The 22,034-nt window shown below is 46.9% G+C and overlaps 1 protein-coding gene across 3 annotated transcripts in view; it reads right to left on the reverse strand.

The window, feature by feature from the left end:
* Positions 1–22,034, reverse strand: part of ADAM8 (ADAM metallopeptidase domain 8) — a 212,902-nt gene that overhangs the window by 17,574 nt on the left and 173,294 nt on the right. For all 3 annotated transcript variants that reach the window (XM_069611055.1, XM_069611054.1, XM_069611053.1), the window contains exons 18-20: positions 16,778–16,862; positions 15,003–15,117; positions 459–633 (exon numbers count right to left, since the gene is read on the reverse strand). In XM_069611055.1, coding sequence (XP_069467156.1) covers positions 459–633; positions 15,003–15,117; positions 16,778–16,862 — 375 coding nt within the window. The remainder of the gene's footprint in view (positions 1–458; positions 634–15,002; positions 15,118–16,777; positions 16,863–22,034) is intronic.

Raw genomic sequence — 22,034 nt, forward strand, 5'->3', positions numbered from 1 at the left:
TTAGTTTGTTGGTTTGTTGGAAGGAGGTGGAAGATAAATGGAGTAGCGGTAGTTTCGAGTTGGGGTTTTTTGTGTGAAATACTAATATGGGGCATTGTGAGGCGTAATTTGTCCTGATAATTATGAGTATTTACTGCATGCCTTATTCCTGGAATAACACACCAGGTAAATACTTCAGAAGGGGATTGGAAATAATAGGGAGAATTCCAAATACTGAATACTTTTACTGTTATCACCCAACTCATTACGACCTACCTAGTGACTATACTGAAAAACTTTACAAGATCCCAGCAAAATGTAGGCAATATCAGTAGAAGAGCTACATTTTGAATAAGGTTTCAGAACTAAGGAGCCCGCACAGTGAGCACTAAGAAGCCTGCCCACAGAGAACCTGCTGACAGAGAGCTTAGGCAGACGCCCACTCAGCGAGACACCAAATTGCTATCTTAAACACTCACCTCCGGAGGCGTGCTGTTGGGGAGCATGGTGATGTAGAGAGACTTTGTGTCCTGGAGGTCAGAGGTGGTTGCAATAAGCCGGGGCCGGCTGATAATTTGGTAGGAGGTATCCGATTTGGCAGTGGTCCTATTGCTTCTTTCTTGAAACAGCGGGTTGGACAATCCAGAGGCCGAGCTAGAGTTGACATTGAGAGAGACAAGAAAGAGTGGATTAGTCCCAGCAGTCAGAGTTCACCATTCATCCATCTTTCCTACCTGGGACAGAGGGTAGCCTAGAGCTGGAGTCTCAAGTGTAACAAACGGTGTTGTCTGCAAGCTTGTGTTGTTGCATTTATTTCCTGGTGTGAAACTTTGCCTGTATATCTCTCAATAGTAGCTCAGGCTGTGCACTCCTTAGTGAAGTTACAAGAGGCGTAGACAGGGTAGGGCCTAAGCGGGCCAGGCCCACCCAAAATCTGTAAACGCCCACTCAGCAGCGCTGCGAGGGCATTTACAGATGCTAATGTCACTGTGGTGGCCCCAACTACAATAGCTTCGGGCCCCACTTGTTAGACAATCCTGGCTATGCCTTTGAAAGTTTCCTTAATTTGGGATTCTCTCCATGCACCGTTGGTTTCACGGGGCACATGGCAGCCCTTGTTTCAGGGTGCTGTTTATCTCTATCAAGCAATAAGTGATGTCCATCCAATTCTGCTCAAACATGAAACTGTGGCACCTACTGGTCCCCTTGGCCCACATCTTTGGAGCTCTTGCCCTCCTCAAAGGACTTCCTTATTTGCCAGAGGATAGCACTCCAACAGGGTCTGACTGGGGCATACAATTGTCTCGGGCACCAAAGAAAAAGTGGCCTACAGTTGCAAATGGCAATGTATTCCTTTTGTGACTGATTGTTTGGTACCAAAGGGGGGGGGTTGATAAAAATGTAATGCAAACTGTGCAATTTAAATAATTTTTATTCACCAACAATGGTCAAAACTACTAGCCTCATGGTGAAGTAGCTCATCAAACTGGCCCACATTGGCCAGAAAAGTGGCCACCTTTGACACAGAAAACTGGCCCACAGCAGCATTTTGTGTTTTTGGTTCGGCCCATGTCCCATTACGCTAAAGGCCAGTCCAATCCTGCTCTCCAATACGAGACACACACGCCCACACACACCCATATCCAGATAAAAACTCTCAGCACATGACCAGTGCTCAGTCAAAGGCATACCCCAAAACAGTGGTGTTCAAACTTTTTAATGCCGAGCCCCCCCTTGAGTAAAATATATCCCTTTGCCTGACTTATCTTAAGCTTATTTTGACTCACGACAATATGCAGTGCATTGCAGACAACATTTGGAGGCTTTTAAGTACAACAATATGGTGGTGTTCCGGGGCGGCAACACCAGCCACTGTGACAAGTCAGAAATGTTGGTGTTCGTGGCTTTCCTGGCGGAGGCAGAGGCACCACTGTGGCTTATGGGGGACACAGTGGTGCAAGCCAGAGCAGCTCCTGCAGCTGGCAGGAATGCATGTTTTAGCAGACAGGGAGGGAGGGGGCAGTATCATGGGACTACATGAAAACATGTAATCGGTGAAAATGAGGTTTCACATGTTCTACTGATCCCTACATGTGCCTGTATCTCAGAACTGATTCACTCTCATGTGTTTTGTGCAGAAGTAAATTTGCCAGATTCCCTTGCCAGATAGTTTTCAAAGTGTTCTAGCTCGCAAGCATATTGCAGAATGAGAAAATCTCTGCCGAAGCAATGCTGCCAGTTCAGCAGGGCCTCTTTAACTATTACTTAAAGCCACGACTGATCAGTCTTGGGTCTTGCGACTGCGCAACTTGTGGGTATTTTGGAATCATACTACAGCTCGGTACCCCTGCAGGTCTGCTTCTCAGTTCCTGAGTCTCCAAAGTCTTCATGTTCTTCTTTCGTGGTTAGCATTGACCAGTCCTTGAGCTTCCTTGTATGTTTGTACGCATGTATGCATGGTATTTATAGGGCGTGAACCAAGCTGAGAAACAACTGAGCGCTGAACAAAGAGGATACAAGAAAGGGAGTCGTAGCAAATCCCCCTAGTTCTTAAGACTCTCTCCCTGCAGCGCACCTTTTGGTCTGACAGCACATGTCTGATGCATCCAGTGATAGGTGTAGACCTAATGATGGGGTCTTGTCACACAGGGACATGGGTACTCTTTTCCAGAATTCGAGCAAGAATGGGGGTCAGCGGCCAGCCCCGCTACATGTGGTGATGTGGGGAGCGTGCAGGGGATGCGGGGTAAGCAGTGAACAGAGCATGGGAAAAGGTCTCTGAGGCATTGGTGGGATTTTCAGAAAGCGGGGCAACGGGGTGGAGCACCTTGTGCCTGTCCCAGGGACGATGAAGGTCAGCATAGGGGCACCTAGAGCTTAAGGAAGGAGGAGGGGAACTGAGAAGCCCACCCACGGTAGGCCCCAGTGGAGGAGACGGCATGGAGCTGTGGTGGCAGAAACTCGCACACATTCTCTGAAGAAAGAAAGTGGGGCAAAGGGAGTGATGAGAATCATAAAAAGGCAGGTGTAGAGGCAATAGAAGTTCTAAGGTACTCTGGTCAATTTATAAGGGGCTCAGAGAAGGTCAGGGATGCTGGCCGTGGACAACAGGAAGCGAAAGTGGAAGTAAATGCTATGGGGTGCCTACTGCATGAGACTAGGGTCCTGACTAGGTGAAGAGCAACTCAGGCCAAGATTTAAGAGGCACAGGCAGTGGAAAGCGCAAAAAGGGACACAGGGGGTGAGTTATACACTGGGGGTGGGATAAAGGTGAACATTACGCAGCGGAAGGGCCCAGTCGGACACCCACATGGAATCAGTGAAGGAACGCAAGGTGTCCTGTCCGCAACCAAAGGCATTGCTAGAGGGGGGATTGAGAGGGATATAGCTCCAGGTCTATTGGTTATAGCCCCAGATAGAAGCTACAACTAAAAGGCTAGTTAAGCCTGAGTTCCAACAGTCCTGACATTAGCATAGCCCCGGATGTTTTCCAGACCTAGCAACACCCGGACCGCAAAAGAAGGAAATTGGGGAAGAGCGCAACACGCCCAACCCTTATGGCCAAGAGTAAGGTTTTACTTTGCCGTATGCAGAGTTTTCCATGTACACCTCGAGACAATGGGCCTCATTACTACCCTGGCGCTAATGGGTTAACGGCGCCGTAAAAAGGCTGCGGCGCCGTTAACCCATTAGCGCCTGATTACGAGGTCCCTTTGCGGGACCCGACCTTAACGGCTGGTCTACACCAGCCATTAAAGTAGGGACTTTCAAAGGGACCTTGGTGCTAAGTGCCTTCCCCATTCCCATAGAGCCCTATGGGGCGAAAATGGGAATGGGGAAGGGCCATGGTTCAATGGGGAATTACCGCCCCGCCAACCTTGGAATGGGGTGTTAATTCCCCATTGAACCATGGCAGACCCGTTACAACACCGGCACCAACCATGGTGCTAATAGCGCCATGGTTTAGCGCCGGTGTTGTAATGAGGGCCAATATTTAAATTTTCATGCATTTTTTCAGGACACTTACAAAGCTTTAGTGGCAGGTCCATGGCATAGAATTTCTTTTAGAGTTTCAAGCAACAATGATAGGGGCAAACGGTAAAAAAACACTTACTGTGGCGTTAAACCCTGCGTCCCGTTCAATGACTGAAAATGCTGTCTTAAGATGGCCGCCATGGAAAGGGAAGCCGAGGCTTCCTACGGAGCCCCTCTTCCCTTCCCATGGCGGCCTGTGGGTGCTAAGGGGAAGGAGCGGGTGCGGCGGCAAGTGCTAAAATCAAATACAGTGTGACCTAGGGTAGGGGGAGATGGCGGGGTGGGGGGAGCCAGCCATCAGGTGGCATTGAACGCAGGCTTTCATCACCGATTCAAGCCTACGCTCCTAGCCACCTGATTGGGTGGCTCCTCCTGCCAGGGTGCTAATGTAAAATCCATCAGTGTACACAGAGAAATGTCTGACGCTTAGTATCGTCCCGGGCTTGCACAGCGAAAGGCAAACTTCTCATGCAAACCTCAAACTATACGAATATGCCACGCCCTGTGTGATGTGTCATAATGAACACACTGTACCCATTATTTTGGTGGCATTATTCCAGTGTTTACTGTATACGGGAAGTGCTCCCTTAGTGATGAGACTTCACATCTGTAATGCCAGGATGGCTGTCCCAGCAGCAGGAGGAACACAGGCTATGTCTGTAGTGTGAGTGATTGCTCACCATAGTTGAAGAAGTTAAGAGTGAGCTGCAAGTCTTAACTTCAAAAAGTGATGGCTGGAAGCTTTGAAACAATCGGACCCACTGGCATTTCTCTGGGCAGCTTCCATTTATATATTTTTTAGCCCAGGCAATCGGTATATGCAAATCAGTCTTGATTCTGCCACTAATGAGCGCAGCCCAGTCCAAACTGCTAGGCAATCTCTGGCATGCCCAGACTCTTTTGACTGGGGCGGCCCAAGTGGGGCACTGACTTATGCAGGGGTGGCATGAAGTACGAGCGCACACACGCATAATGATCATAGTTTAGGATAATGGGGTGGCACCTGGGGTGGCCAATCAGATTCCAGGGGTAGCAAGTGCCACCTCAGGACACTCCCTGGACACGCCATTGTAGGCAACGGCCCCTCTGCACTTGACACAAGCAACCCCGGACAATGCTCAGCGGGGTCTGGGAAATTAAAGTGGGCTCAAAAGTAGGAGGATGGAAAGCCAAAGTGTTCGATACAGTTTGTGAAGTGGCGAGGCTCCGCTGTGGTATTTGCGAGCTTGGACAGACCCCATTAAAGTGGTCATTTTGATGATAGGTCTTTACTTTGAAAATGTAAGGTATAAAACTCCAATGTTTGAAACTTAAATCTTGAAAGCTAAAGTTCAAAAGTACACTTTATAAAATACTTTGCAAAGCTATGCACTTAAATTAAAAAAATGTAGGTTTGAAAATAATAATTTTCAAAGTTCATTTAATTTGTTGTTGTTACATTTAAAGTGCCTTTTGCTTCTGCTGCCCTCCTGACCCCCCAGATCCTTTCCATTCTCCAGTCCTCTAATTCATGCCGCCACCTATAGTCCGGTATTTTATTTATTTTAACATTACAACAGGGGACACCCATCAATGCACCCTTTGAACTGCAGACTGCACCGCCTGGTTTCCATGAAGCTATGTGTCTTTCTGCCCTTTCCTTTTTTTTTTAAGTTGTTCTTTTACAATTAAAATTAAATTAATTCTTCCTCCGTATTATTTTTAATTGTTGCTTTATTTTTCCTGAGTTTTTCTCACTTTTAGTTTTCGAACGTTCGGGTTCGGGTTTCAAACTATTTTTCAAACTTGAATCTCTTAAATGTGTATCTTCGAATTTACCACCATTCACCAGATGAGATGTTGTTTGGCATTGTTACTTCTGCCCAAAAATTAGGTTGGGAGCAATAACTTGATAAATCTCCTGGTGAGAGAAAATGGCAGCCCTATGTGTCCAGCTCGGGTCAGCCTGACCTTGCTCGCGATGACTGTTTAGTTTGAGTGACACATCATCCTCCTACTCCCTAACAGGACGCAGAAACCTGCGCACTCAGCGCCTGCACGTCAGTAACCTTGCAAAGGCAGGAAGTGAACTCGGCCAGGAGCTGATGGACGCAGCAAAAAAGGTCGGAAACAGCACTTCAAAAGTGGATTTCCACCTCCAGTTCCTGTGTCACGTGATAATTATATGGTGAACTCCTTGCCCTCATGCAAAAAGCTACTGCTGAGCTCAGGCGCAAGGCAGACGACTCCCGTGATGCTGTCTGTCCAGCACTGCGTTAAAGTGAACTCAAGAACAGCAGAGGGCCCGATTCATGGAATTTTCTGCACGGTTCAAAGTGACTTTGCACTGTCAACACAAACCCTGATTCATGGAACTGTGCAAAGTGCATTCTTGCACTGCAAAATGACTTTGCACTGACTTTGCGCTGCAAAAATACAATTGGCACAGTTCCATGAATCAGGGTTTGTGTCAGCAGTGCAAAGTTACTTTCAACCGTGCAAAAAATACCATGAATCGGGCCCAAAATGTCTTACTTGCATGCAGGGACCGCCACAATTTGCACATCCATTCAGTTGGCTCCCCTCCATGCAATTTTCAGAATTTGCAACGGCTATTGAAATAAAAAAGTATTGAAATATGCAAAATAACGCCAACACCTTTTTTCCACCACTGCGTTTTGGAAAAAGTGTAAAGGCCTTCCGTTCCTGGCGATTGCAGGAGATATCTACAATGGATTTGTATAGAATCTGCCTGCTTTTAGCAGGTGTAAAGACTTGGCGGATTCCATAAGCAGCCGTTGGTTTTATCCCAGGATTAAAATGGCTGTCTGGCGTAAAACCAAGAGAGGTTTGTGAAAGTGGTGTCTCTTGTAAAAGGTAGGAGGACACAGCTAGTCCAGTCTCTGCCCACTCTGTCTCCAAAAACCTGCACATTCCCCTCGGGATTGAAAAAGGGTGTTACAGAGGATGGAACACCTCTACACCTGGCTTGAGCAGATAATGTGGAAAATAAGGATCTAAATGATTTTGAAGAAACTCACGTTAGTCTCGTTAGATACAGTATTTTACAGGATTAACTGTGTTCTGCATTGCTTTGGCCCAGCAACGTAGACTGATAATTGCTGGCAGATTAGAAGCCTTCGGACGGAGTGAACATTCCAATGTTTGTATCATTATAGTGACTTTTGTTACTAAGGCATTGCTTCAAACTGCAGTTACCTGATTGGTTGTCACACCAGAACACCTACTGTAGGTTTCACAGATAGAGCTGTCACCCACAAGCACTTTCAGCAGAGGCGTTCCTGCAGGGGGCAGGGGGTGAGGGTGCTATAGCCTCGGGTCTTTTGGTTGTAGCCCCAGATAGAAGCTCAGGGGTTCCAACCAAAAAGGCTAGCTAGCCCCCAGTCCAACAGTCCCAAAATTAGCGCAGCCCTGGATTTTTTCCAGTCCTAGCAACACCCCTGACTTTTGGACCACTGTTAGAGTTTCATGTCAGCAATCTGTATGATTTTCCGATTAGAAAGTGCCTCTGCAAGGACAGTCCATTTGCAGGAAGAGTCAGGGAAATGCCAGAACATCTACTGTAGGCTTCACAGATAGAGATGCCACCCACAAGTACTTTCAGACCACAGTTAGAGTTTCATGTCAGCAATCTTGGTGATTTTCCGATCAGAAAGTGCCTCTGCAAGGACAGTAAGTTTGGGGGAAGAGTCAGGGAAATGCCAGAACACCTACTGTAGGCTTCACAGATAGAGATGCCACCCACAAGTACTTTCAGACCACAGTTAGAGTTTCATGTCAGCAATCTTGGTGATTTTCCGATCAGAAAGTGCCTCTGCAAGGACAGTAAGTTTGGGGGAAGAGTCAGGGAAATGCCAGAACACCTACTGTAGGCTTCACAGATAGAGATGCCACCCACAAGTACTTTCAGACCACAGTTAGAGTTTCATGTCAGCAATCTTGGTGATTTTCCGATCAGAAAGTGCCTCTGCAAGGACAGTAAGTTTGGGGGAAGAGTCAGGGAAATGCCAGAACACCTACTGTAGGCTTCACAGATAGAGCTGCCACCAGCAAGGACTTTCAGACCACAGTTAGAGTTTCATGTCAGCAATCTGGGCAATTTCCCAATCAGAAAGTGCCAGCGCAAGGACAGTAAGTTTGGGGGAAGAGTCGGGGAAATGGCAGTTTCAACTCTGAAAGGGTATTCTGCGAGAATGGAAGTCACCCTTCTATCCGGATAGGTCGGCATGATTTCAGGATATGTATGTTTTGTCCACTACTGAGAGGGCTAAGCAGAAAAGGGGTACGGTTTTTGAGGATATTTGGGGAAGATTTCTGGAGTGGTATCTAGATTAACTGTACAGGGAGTTGGATTGTGAGTTCACCACTGGCGTAACAGGGGCCCCCGCAGCCCATGCGGTGCGGGGGGGCCCGCGGTGTGGGGGGCCCCACCAGCACATGGCTGGCAGGGGGCCCCAGTAAAAAAAAAAAAAAAAAAAAAAATGAAAATATTTTTTTCTAAAAAAAAAAAAGTTTCTTTTGAAATTCACTCTGCATTCATCAAGAACATTTCTGTAACAGAAATAATTTCTTTATGAAGGCAGAGTGACCACAAAAAGAAACTTTCTTTTTGAAGTCTGAGGGCCCCCGTACCCCATGACAAGGAAGACCCTAGGCTGGAGGCCTCCATGTCATGGGGTGGGGGAGGAGCCCTATGCCTTCAAAAAGAAATTGTTTGTTTTTGAAGCCACTCAGCCATCATAAAGAAATTATTTTGATTATGGTTCGGTCCTTAACTGAAATCATTTCTTAATGAAGTTATAGTGACTTAAAAAAGAAACAATGGGGCTCATTCTGACCATGCCGGTCCGGAAACAACGGTGCTGGTAAGCTTACTGGCACTGTTGTTTCCGGACCGGCATATTACAGGTCTGCCTGGTGGGGCTGCCGTGCCCGACAGGTCTGACCCTGCCAGGCACAGCAGCCACGGTAGGCAGACCTGTCACGGAAGCACCGGCACCGTTAACAATGGTGCAGGTGCTTCTGTGTCCCCATTCCCGTGGAGTCTGGGGTTTAACGAAATTACCAGCACCTGATTTCCCAGCCGCCGGACTTGAAATAGCACGGTGGCACCGGGAAGTCAGGCCATAGTAATTTTTTATGGGTCCGCCGGCAACCCGCCGGTAGCACCGGCACGGTTACCGCTGGACCCGTAATGAGCCCCAATTTCTTTTTTATGTAATAGGGCCCCCCTCAACTCCATGAGGTGTGCGTGTATTAGTCTATGGTTAAAGGGTGCACACTCAAATGTATAGCTGGCTGCCTGTGTGTGTATGGTGAAAGGGTGCACACTTAAATGTGTGGGTGTCTGTGTGGGTGTGCCTGCATGGTGAAAGGGTGTACACTTAAATGTATAGGTGGCTACCTGTGTGAGTGTATGGTGAAAGGGTGCACACTTAAATGTGTGGATGACTGGGTGTGTATAAGGTGAATGGTGTGTGTGCTTGTGAACAGGGGCACAAGAAAACCTTCATTTCGGGGGGGCTAACTCTTCAAATGTTGGGAGAGGCGCTAACTTCACATGCGGTGGGGAGGGGGAAACTTATTTGTGTGGGCGCATCCAAATTATTTACGCATTTTAATGAGACTATTCTAGTGCAGATTCAATGTTACAAGCAGTTAACTCTCTCTTATAAGTCTCCTGTTCCCTCTCTATCCTTCCAATCACTCCCCTGGCATGCAAGTACTAAACCCACATCACGATTTCAATTGCCTAAACAATGTGGCATTTGAATGCAGGTACTAACAGTGAAATGCTTTACGTTGGTAATTGCTGGGTTCTTGTTAACAGCAAAAACCAGGTGCTGTTTAAAATCTGTGTCCTGTTCGGTCTGGCAACTGCTCTAAAGGTTAGCCAAGTTGAGTCAATATAGCCCAAAATGTCAGGGGGGGGTAGTGCTGAAGCCCAGTTAACTCAATGGTGTTGCGCTACTACTTGTGTTTAATGCCTTGCTTACTCCTAGCTCTATTCTTCCTTGTCCCAGTACTTATATACGAGGCAGTACGTGTGTTTGAGGCACTCTGCCTCATACAAAAGTACTGGGAAGAGGTAGAGGTACATGGAGGTAATGCCTGATTTAGCTACCTGTAATCTTCATCACTCCTAGTCCCACTGTTCCTCATCCCAGTACTTACCTATGAGGCAAGGAGCCTCATACGTAAGCTCTGGGACAAGGAAGAGGGACGCAGAGGTAATTCTGGGCCAAGGAGCTGATTGTGGAGGTTGGGGTAGTGGGTGGGAGGGAGAGTGGATGTGTGGGGGGGCAGGAGTGTGTGATAAATCATAATGGTTGTCCATGTCCAGGCTAAGCAGGCATGATATGTGGTATTAGTGGCTAGAGAGGCATTTTGATGCAGCCAGTCTAGTCATTCCTCAGTTTGGTATGACTTTCTTTTAACTGGACATTTCTGATAAAGTAGTCCTGCTAACTTTAATTACCTGGCTAGATTGGCATTTGGGTGCTGCCAGTCTAGCCATTTCTTACTGCGGCATTGTATATTTTTCTGGGCATCTGTGATAAAATGATATGATGTAATTCAAGTCATTTATAACGCGCCTGTACACAAGTGTACACAAGGGAGGGATGATAGAGGGAGGACAAGACAAACGATCTAACTAGGCCTTGTGTCATTGCGAGAACGAGAAGTGCAAGGGAAAAGGGAGCAGGGAAGTGCAAGTGAGAGGGGAGGGGAAAACAGGGCAGCAATGCTCTCAGTAAGTGCAGCCAGGGCAGAGCAGCTATTGGTTGTGCAAGGAGAACAATGGACTGCAGGGTTACAGTTACAGCCCCTAAGTGCATGGTAGGCACGGAGGCAGTGCAAAGGTGACCAATCAAGAAAGAGCCTGAACTCAGAGAGACTCTGAGGGTAGCCAAGCAGCCAGTCAGTACAGCAGACAGGTAGGTCAGGTAGGTCAGCAGGGGGGGAGAGAGAGCGAAAGCAGCAGAGAACAGGAAAGCTTTTAGCTGCTTCCGAAACTTCAGGTTGTCTGCCTCAAGTTTGAGAGGGGCAGGGAGGCCATTCCAGTTGGAGGCACTAGCAGAGGAAAGAGGTCTACCCCCACTCTCTGCCTGGAGAAATGTCTAAGCCTTAGAGAGTTGGAGGTAGCTGAGTGAAGGGTTAGAGAAAGAAGGTATTTTGGAAGAGAGCACTGGATTTAGTGTGGGCACTGGCCCCAGAAAGCCTTGTGGGCAATGCAAAGGTTCTTGAACTTGATCCTTGCAGCCAGTGGAGAGATTTCATGGCTGGAGAAATACAATCCCAGGGCTTGAGGCCAAGGCTAAGTCTTGCAGTCCTGTTCTGGATTATTTGCAGATGACGGAGACTAGAGGAAGACAGATTGAGAAAGTGGCTGCAGTAGTCCAGCCTAGAGACAGTGAGCTTCTGGTGGAGAGTGAGAAAGGGAAGAGTCCCTTTGAGGAGGAGCAGCTGGTAGTGGGACTTCTTGGTGATGTCCGAGATGTTAGGAGAGAAAGAGAGTGTGGCGTTGAAGATGACACAAAGGTTTTTTGCCTCGCAGGAAGGCAAAGGAAGAGGGCCCAAGGTGGTCTGCTATAGTGAGAGAGGAAACGCAGTGGCAAGGGTCCCAATGAGAAGGATCTCTGTCTTACTGGCATTAAGGCAGAGATCATTGGAGGCGCACCAATCCTGAATCGTGGCTAGACAGTCAGGAATGAGCAAGAGAGGAGAGGAGGATGAGGGGAGCCTGAAGGAAAGCTGAGTCATCCGCACAACACTGAAAGTTAGAGGATAAGGTAGAGATCAGGGAGGCCAAAGTGGCCAAGTAGAGGTTGAAAAACCAGCGTGAGAGGATAGAGCCCTGGGGAATGCCACAGGTAGAGAGAGGTGGCGGAGAGAATGGGACCACGATCGACCTGGGAGCGGAGGGGCGGTCCAAGTGGAAGTAGGTCAGTCACTCTAGGGTCTGATCTGTGATGCCCAGGTTCTCACAGAGTCGATTGATCAGGATGGCGATGTTGACCCTGTCGAAAGCAGAGGAAAGATGAAGGATGAGAATAGAAGGAATGCTGGAATCAAGGTTAGAGAGCAGCACAGGTGTTAAGGAGAGCAGTTTCCATGCCTCTGGCAGCTCTGAAGCCAGACTGATGGTCATGGAGACAACCAACAGATTCAGTGTGGAGAGTAAGCTGGGAGATAGCAAGCTTTTCCAAGAGTTTGCTCAGGAAAGGTGGAGATTGGGCGATAGTTTTCCGGGCAGGTAGGATCAGCAGACTGCTTCTTGAGGAGTGGGTGCACAAGGGAGTGCTCAAAGGGAGAGGGGAACATTGCAGTGGCGAAAGAGTGATTACAGAAATCGGCCAAGGCTGGAGCGAGGGTGTCAATATGGGCTTTGATGGTTCTGGAGGAGCAGCGGAGCACCTGTTTGGACGACACTTTCATAGATCGGACTTGTCTAGAAACCTCGTCAGGTGTTGTCAGAGAGAAAGAGGAAAAAGGAGGAGGAGAGAAGAGATGGCCAAAATGGGCCGAGAGAGGAAGAGGACATAGAGGACAGGATGTCCTGAGATTTAGCAGAGAAATGAGAGGCCAGAGCTGTACAGAGGGCATGGGAGGGAACAGAAGAGGTATAGACCACAACAGGATTGACCAGTTTCTTTCAGATTTTAAAGAGTTTGGCCGTGTTGTTCGAGGCCATGGAGACACATGCTTTATTGTGTGCTCTCTTCTTGATGAGTGTTATTGCTTTGACTGGCATTTTGCTGAAAACAGTCTAGGTATGTCTAAATGTGGCCTGGCATTCTGTACTATAATGTTATTACGTGTTTACACTGGTCTACATTGTGCAGCCAGTTGGAAGCATTAATGTTCCTGTGCACTGTTGGTGACTTGAATGTATTGGATTGTGTTACCCTACAAAACAATTGCAAACACTCTGGCTTTATAGACAATTTAGCTCAGAAAGTGTGCTGTATATTGCATTAAAACACATATTTATATCTTTTTTCTAGTGCAGTGTGCGGCATACCCCTTCAGCAGCACGTTCATGCGTATTGTGCAAGCGTGACAGTCTAGGCCGGCCCAGAGTGTGGCACAACCTGTGATTTGTTGCCGAGTTGGGGGGCCCCCTCAGCATGGCTCGCAGGGGGGCCCCCACATTTTGTGTTACGCCACTGGAGTTCACCACTCTATATTACGTTTTTTGTCTCTGTTTTTGGTTGCTTATGAATTTCGTCTGTTGTTTTTGATTGCTCCAATGTCGTGTACACTGTTCCAATAAAATGTTAATGTAAATAAAAGAAAGGCTGGCAAAGCCCACTGTATCACTGACTCAGCCACAGAAATAGTCTTTGTATCCTTCCGCCCTAATATCCACATCCCTGATCACCACCTCACACCCGATTCCTCTGTGCTGGCCTGAGGGCGTTGCCATAGAGACACGCTGCTTGGTTGAGGATTCAGCATGTAGATAGCTGCCGCCATATTGGACTTCTTGAAGTGACGTCAGATAGCATTGGCTTTTGCCCAGGTTTTATATGTACTTGAGACATGTGCTTGACGTGCAGATGGACGAATCACCACTACATTACACGATCGTTTTGTATTAACTTTCAGCTGCGGTGTCACAGTGTTTGCCAATGATAATATTACGTGTACTATATCTACATTGCGGGTTATCAGGTATTGTGGTTCTCAAATTCCACTCGCGGATTTTACAGAAACATCTGTGATTTAAAACCCATAATTCATAGCAATGATGTCATACCCGTAAGTTATTTTCCATAACTCACGGCAATGTCAACATGTGAATTACAGAGTGTAACGTGAGAAGCCTAGAACCCAAATGTGGTCCATTAGTCTTCTTGTTCTCCACACACAATTACATTTAGCATAAGGTTCATGAAAAGGTCTGCACGCTCTAGGTTAAATACTGCAAAGAGCACCTGTGAGCCAATGTAATCAACCCCCTTTGTTCTAATGGTTTTTTTCTAAGTATGATGAGTAAACACAATCTAAACATTCGCTGCACTTAGCGTTCAGTGGTGACCTGCACATTGCAAAGTACAGCAGGGAAAGCTATATATCCCGGCATGCAGCACAAGCGCTGAGCAGCAATGTCGGCACAAATAATCGGTCTACTCACTAACATAAAAGCGCTATTCACTCCATTCTACAGAATATTAAAAATTCTATACTGCAGTATCCACCGACCTGCTTTTTGAAAAAATACATGCCGTAGTAATCCATGGATGATCAAAATAAATGTCAACCTTTCTCTGAATTACAAGCTACCAATGACATATACTTAAATACATACTTGTTTTATTACATGATCGTCAAAAGTAAATGTATTATAAAATATATAATGAGCTCCTGCAGTGCCTCCACTGGCTCCCAGTGGTGGCAAGGATAGTGTTTAAGACGCTCTGCGTCACTCACCGGGCCGTGCATAATACAGGTCCAGAATACCTTAAGAAGATCAAATGATACTGTCCAATCAGACATTTGCACTCTGCATCACAGCTGCTTCTAAAAATACCAAGGTATCCTTGTGCTCGGCTTGAGGGTCAGTCATTCGAGTTTTGGCTCCCAGACTGTGGAACTCACTTCACCCCTCGCTACGAGCCATCGAGGACTATTTTCCTTTTTGTAGGGCGTTGAAAACGTATTTGTTCTGATTTGCCAATTTGGCTCTACTTCTAATTTGTAGCGGTCTTTCTTGATATACTGCCTCCCTTAGCCCCTAGACACCTTCGAGCCTTAGTTTGCGCTTTACACATTTTTAAATAGATAAATAAATAAATAGGTTAGAATATCAGGCTAAGTACATTGGGAAGACCACTTGCCGGGCACACCATCTCATCCAGCTCACAGGCACCAACTCTCACTGAATAATAACACAGAGCATTATCTCAGCGTGCTCGCGCGCGCGCACACACACACACACACACACACACTATCTTGCAGTTTCACTGCTGTTGGTTTCTTACCTTTTCTGTGAGGTCTTCTTCTGGCTCCATCTATAGTATGCAATGCCACCAATGATAAGAATGGCCAGGAGTATCAGCGACACAAGCACGGCCACCAAGGTGAGGGCTGCACCACCTGCCACAAGAGAGCACAGGAATGAGAAGAGATGATAGATGCCTCTACATAGACAATGGTTCTATATGATTTTGTAGAAAGGAGTTTATCAAATTCGATTTCATCGATTTCTTTTGTGTGGTAGATTTTGCCGCAAATATATGCGGGGCGATACCCCCCACTGACCCATTCCCATAAGCCCACTACATTATTTATTCACCTAAACCCACCCCCACAAATATTTGTGGCAACATTTGTTAAAATAAGTTAGATGAAATCGAATTAGATGAAATCTGCTGCGGCAAAACCTCCCTATCTCTGGACAATAACTGCATTCTGAGCGCTTCAGTGAGACCAGAGCCCATTGCTCCAAAACCAGGTCATTGCAAATCCCCTCACCAGACAGATCATTTAATGATGAGTCATTCCCAACAAACAAAGATGCTCCCAGCCAACCAAGTGATCCTCTTCTTCACGGATGAGATGGGAGCAGGCATTTAGTGACTTTATAGAAACTAGAGCTGGGGGACACAGAAAATTCATGGGTAGGGCTGAGCCAGGGTGCCGCATTTATTTTGTTCCATATTTGGGCATTTCCTTCCATTTTGCCCGTGCAGCATTGGCAAGAAACGGTGGAATAAAAGATAGGGCAGTGAGTTGGGCAACGACCTACCTTACTCAGTCATGTCGTCGTGGCTGCTACACGCCAGTCTCCTGCCCCGCCCAGCCTGAGCCTCGTCACTCCGGAAACAGCCCTAAAGAGAGCTGATAGGATAAAGGGGCAACTGACTCCCCCATCAGCCTCTTTAAGGTTGTTCCGGTGACTCCCTGTTCTGCCCTCAGCCAATCGTGTTGTCTGGGGGTGGGACAGAAAGTCGTGGCTTGGAAGGTGGTGTGTGGGTGGGCCTGCACACAGTGTATGCTACGCTGCTTATATTTTATTTTCCCCTCTCTTCGCCTCGAAGCGATCATGGACTGGATAGTGCTGGGCAGCCATGGTGGGGCCCGTGGCAGGCTCTTGGCATCCGGGAGTACCGGCCTGAATCACGGGTCGGGCTGCAGCCCCCGTTTGAGCCCGGGCCGGCACCTCTAATAGAGACAAGGTGTGTGAAAAGAAACCTAGTCAACGAAGTACAACTTGTGGAGATATCGCGGATGGCCACTTGGTAAACTGTGGCATCATTCCGAACTGTGGACAACTAAAAAAGGCTGCGTCTACTGTAACATGTATAACAAGATTAAGGTTTGAAAGGGGGGACTGGGATCAGGGTTGTCATGAGGCGAGTACCCTTAATCGAGCTTAACGCCTGCTGGAGTGGCAGCACTCAGGTGTTAGAAGGAATGATGTTATTCCAACTTTACAGGGTTTGTCATCCTGTAGCACAAAACCAAAGGGCAGTGGATTGTGCTCAGGGATCGAGCAGACATCCACATCAGTAAACAACACTAAATGGTAACCCCTGTTCAAAATTAGGACTAAATGAACGAATTGCAAAAAGAGCCCTGCCTGGGAGGGTCAGGGGGTGAGGTAGAGGCTATAAACATGGTGGATCCATGAATGCCTGTTTGCTGCTAAGATCCAACACCATCTCTGACATCATACACCGTGTTTTGTTTTCCCCATGACTCCATTGCCCAGGTCCTTTCCCGGGTGACATTTTGTTGGAGAGAGGACAGTTACCTGTAGCAGTGTCACTCAGCTTCCGAGCACAGTCTGGGGGTGCCCAACCAGGGTCACAGTGGCACTCCCGCTTGTGATTGCACACCTGGAAAGAGAAAAGTAAATGGTCAGACAAGGGGTGAGAGGGGTGACAGCATCCAATGGGGCAGAGGCTGTCCAAGAGTCCACAACGTCTCCCCCTCCCCTCCATTCTCCTGTACGTGTGACCAGTCCCTGGTTTCTGGTGCAGAGTCCCATTTGTAGGGATAGTAACTCAACACGAGTTCCGAGCTCAGGTTCTAGTTCTTTGAGGCCTTTCTACCTGCAGGACACCCAACTTAACTGACAAGAATTAAATTAGCAGTTCTTCCCATGTAATGCAAACTGCTTTTGCCATCGGGAGTGTTTCTTCATATCATGTACTTTCCCAGTATCCAATCAAAAAGTGCATACACATGATAAGCGTGCCTACGTTATGAGAGCATAAAATAACGTTGGGGCGCTGGGAATAATTGGTTCCTAGGTTGATAACCAATCTAAAACCATTGCTAATTAATGCGGACTTGCCCAGAAGTAGAGATAGCTGTGATGCTGCGATTACTGTGTGCAATTAAATCCTATTTCTCACCAATGGTGTGCTTATATAGAAGAAGTCCCAGGGTAAAAAAGCTGCCGCATGACTTCAAGAGCTATGCCATGTGCTTTAAAGTGACAAGATCAGAGGAAAAGCTTAGTGTGAAATTGAAAATCCTACACGTTGATTGTTATTTAGCAGAATCTTGGGATCTGAATAGTTTAAAATTATTGACACTCAACACTTTCTCCACGCTTTAAAATACGTTGACATGTTTCTGCCCATTCTGGTGTTAATGTGTGCAATTCATCAGCTCAAGAGCGCTTATAATTGCCACTGGCTTGTTTATAGTGTATCCTGTATTACTAAGCCTAGGCATGTTCTGCAGCACAAGAGGTCTCTAACTCAACACCAGGGGATCCGACATTGCCTTTGGGTCTGATGGAAGGAGCAGCGTCTCATTATCTTAGGGGTTTGCAGAGTGATCTATGATCCAATGACAACCTTTGCATGCATGCCCAAGTGCTGTCTCTGAAACAGAACTTTGCCAAGTGGCTTCACTCACAGTGCTAGTGGGTTACTCAAACTTGACGCTTTGTACAGCCGGTAGCAGCTGGTTGACGAGCTTGCGTGAAAGTGTCCTGAAAACTACTTCATTTTTTGGAGGACTTTTTGATGGGAAACTTGTATCTAGTCAGTAGGCACCTGATACTGAAGGACTCTCCAGATGACAATACCTGTGATATTTCATAGCAAGAACATATAATGACATCCTTCTCTCTTCAGTTGTTTCCCTCAATAGGCCTGAAGCAATGTAACAGGCATGCAGAATTCATTTTGGGTCAGTAGCGTATGTCTACGAGGGCAATCATCATCATTACAGGATTACTCCTCGAGGGCAATCATCATTATTACAGGATTACTCCTCGAGGGCAATCATCATCATTACAGGATTACTCCTCGAGGGCAATCATCATCATTACAGGATTACTCCTCGAGGGCAATCATCATTATTACAGGATTACTCCTCGAGGGCAATCATCATCATTACAGGATTACTCCTCGAGGGCAATCATCATCCTTACAGGATTACTCCTCGAGGGCAATCATCATTATTACAGGATTACTCCTCGAGGGCAATCATCATCATTACAGGATTACTCCTCGAGGGCAATCATCATTATTACAGGATTACTCCTCGAGGGCAATCATCATTGTTACACTTGTGTATAGGCGCGTTACAAATGCCATATCATATCATATCATATCATATCATACAGGATTACTCCATGTCACCCAGGACTCTGGATTCTCTGCAGCAGACTTTACTTTTTCTTCAGTCTATTTTACTCAATCGATATGACCTACGATATGACGCTATGAGCTCCAAGAATACAACCCATGGAGAAATGAAAGCCAAGGACACCGAGTCATTGAGTAACCTTGTCAATCTTGAACCTATTATCCCTTGTACTCACAACAAGGGTTATAGTAACTCATAGGGATGTCTTTACTGTTGTTCATCGTCTTTTGACTATCGAGAAGACATTGCTCAGGTGGATCGGTCAGGAGTTTCTGGCATATGATGTGCTCTTTCACTGCTTTACCTTTACCTCATTTATGAGGCATATCCTGACATGCAACCCACTCTACCCCACACCTACCGGCCTTTCAGAATTCAGCCTGGCATGAGACTGAATCTCCCCAGTGCTAGAGACTTTTACTGACATATATCTGGCCCGTGACTGACTCGGTGCCGGCCACGATTGTCCTTTCAGATGTGATCTCGGCATGTGACTGGCCATGCCCTAGGCCATTGGTTCCTTCAGTGGTGAGCCTCATGTGACTGATACGGTCCCAGGCGGAGTGGTCATATAGCAGGGTCATAAAGCAGCCCTGGCAGACTCGAGCAACTCTCCCCATGTCCACGTGATCCTTCCCATCTCTGCCTGACATCATGAGGACATGACTGTGGTTAACATTTTCCGGGAAGAACAATGTCTCATTTCACAATATTCATCATGTTCTATATGAAACAGTTTAGTCTGCAGAACATCGCCTTGGAGCCTCGCTTAGTCAGCCTGGGTTCTCCTTCTTAATGTGTGCCACATCTTCTGGAAGAGTCACTCTCCTGTCAGCATCCTGAACAGAAGCCAAAGCTGCAGTTTTCACAAAATCCTACAGGATTCATTTTTAAGCATGGATACTAGTGATTTTTTAATTTCTCATGTTTTAAAGCAGAACATCTTATTTTTTAAATCACAGAAATAAATGCCCAGGATCGAACAATGTGATCAAGGTGGATTAGAGCCCATATCCGATATCCATGAGTGAGTGCTCCACCAGAGCACAGGCTTTTAGCTGGGAGCACACTGGCAGGAGGATCACACACATCTCAAGAGTCGAGGCTGCCATCAGGTGGCGTGGCGTGCCTCTCTACTGCTCGTGGCTGTATCTTGATTACCATGTTTAATATGTTGGTTCCCAGGGCACCCAAGGCTCAAGTGAGTCAGTCTCTAATGTGGGGGTCAAAGCTGTGAGCCACCGGCTGCAACCTGAGCCCCCTTGAAATACACTGGGGTTCATCTGTTTGTCCCAAACAAATTCAGAAAATTGAGAAGATCCACCCAGCCCTTATTCGAAACAACCTTGAAAAGCCCTTCACAGACCCATCAAACCACCCAAGGCCCACACATTCCTAACCAACTATGAACGTCCCCAAGCAATGCAAGTGGCTTAAAAGAATAAAAGCTTCCGATCTTCCGCTGAGCCGTGCTGGGCATCAATCATCAGAAACCATGGTGACACCTTAGCGCCTGACCTTATGGAGATCCTGAAGGATTCCCTACCACTGAGCTCAGTCCACAGGAAACGTAAACAATACCCCTGTAACGAAGAAACGAAGAGCAGTCCCCAAGCAGCTCATCAATTAGCATCCCATCGCCTCCCCCGGTTTCTCCGAGTAACATTTTGGAAAGTGAGGTCCCCTGCCAACCTTAACACCATTTGTCAACGAACAGCCTTCAACATGGCCTCCATTCAGGGTACAGAGATGCCAGCGGCCCGCAGACCACCTCAGAGTGTAGGGATAGCCTTGAGAGTTCGAATCGATCTCAATTTATCAAGAGAACATAATCCAGGGATCACATGATTTTCCATGATCTAAGAAGTGGGCAGGAGTCTCAGCCTTGCCACTCCGATCGATCGGGTCCTTTCCATCGTAGTCATCAGGCCCTCCCTATCAATAATCAAATGTTTCACTAGTGGGCTCCCGCAAGGGTTATTGTTGTTGCTGGTACCGCCGTTTAGCCTTTAAACGTGGCCCTTGGCAGACTTGTTCGCCCAGCACCAACTGCAATTTCAATTATACTCCAAAGGGAGCAATGTCCTATACTCTAAAATGGGATCACAGACTTTCCTGGGAACACGCACTGCTGGCTTATGAAGAGTGAATTGTCACTGAAGGGATCCAAAACTGAGAGCTGATTACTGGCCAAACAATCTGATCTAGGGCGCCATTTGCATGGCCTTAAGAACGGAGAGCAGCCCGCTCACTTGCAACAGTAAATGAAACTTCGGCTGAGGGTCCTGGTAGATTGGGACCTCTCCTTTTCTGGCAAAATCACAGTCATCCTGAAGGCCCCCAACTTCCAACTCCTGAGGTTGTAGTGGGCACTCGCCCTCCTACAGACAACACATTTGACCGCACACAGCAGGGCCCTGACATCCCCTGAATTGTCTGCTGGGGGCCCTAAAGAAGCAGTCTCAGAACCTCTAGAAGATTCCAACCCTGGTGCTTTCCATGTCATATTTTTTTACATTAACAGATGTCATTAGACAAAAACATAAAGGTCAAAGTTAATGAAAATGCTATTTAATTGTTTTTCGTAAGGTGGGCCAGAACTCAGTGATTAATCGTGTGTCATCACAAGGCTGTTTCTCAGCGTTTCCGCTGTAAAATCTAGAAACCTTGCCTCCAGGTTCCAGTCTACAACACTTCTCTTTATTATTAGTCTAGCAATGGATTCTGGGAATTTTACATACTCGTTCCAACGTGCTTTCATTCTCTTCATGTCTAGTCTCTCAGTGGATTCTGGGAAATGTTCCTCCAGGTTTTTGTTTGCATCAGTCCTCTTTCTTTGCAGTCTCTAACAGCTTCCAGTGAACTCTACATCTGAGATCCAGCCTCAGTCCGTTATCTTTATTTTCATGTCCACATCAGTTAGCCTTTCAATGTATCTTGGAACTAGTCCTGCAAGTGCCAGCTTGTCACACTTCGTTCAGTGTTCGCTTTCACAATACTTTTGGGTACTACAAGTTCCAGCATGCAGAAGGTTTCTCGAAGCTCCATTCCTCAATGGCTTTAGGACCTGTTCCCACAAGTTCCAACATACAGTGCTTTCATCCCAATGTTCACTCTCTAAAAGTCTCTTTTCTGTTCCTTGTGACTCAGACCCATCCTCAAGTTATCCTCCCATTTCCCAGTTGCCCCCTTTCACACATCTCCTTATCACCCTTTAGTCCCCTCCTTTTCCAGTTTTGCAGATTGCTTGGTGTCTATGACCCTGGTTCTCCAACTGCAGCTCCATGCGTGGTTCACTTCCACTCCTCGTCTTCTGCTAATGTTTGGCCGCCTCCCAGCTGTCCACTCTTTTGCCACCTGACCGCTGCTAGAATGATCAAGCTTGCTTCCCTGGCACCTTG

The sequence above is a fragment of the Ambystoma mexicanum genome, chromosome 8 (genome assembly GCF_040938575.1).
Source record: "Ambystoma mexicanum isolate Mex_15411 chromosome 8, UKY_AmexF1_1, whole genome shotgun sequence".
Taxonomy (NCBI): domain Eukaryota; kingdom Metazoa; phylum Chordata; class Amphibia; order Caudata; family Ambystomatidae; genus Ambystoma; species Ambystoma mexicanum.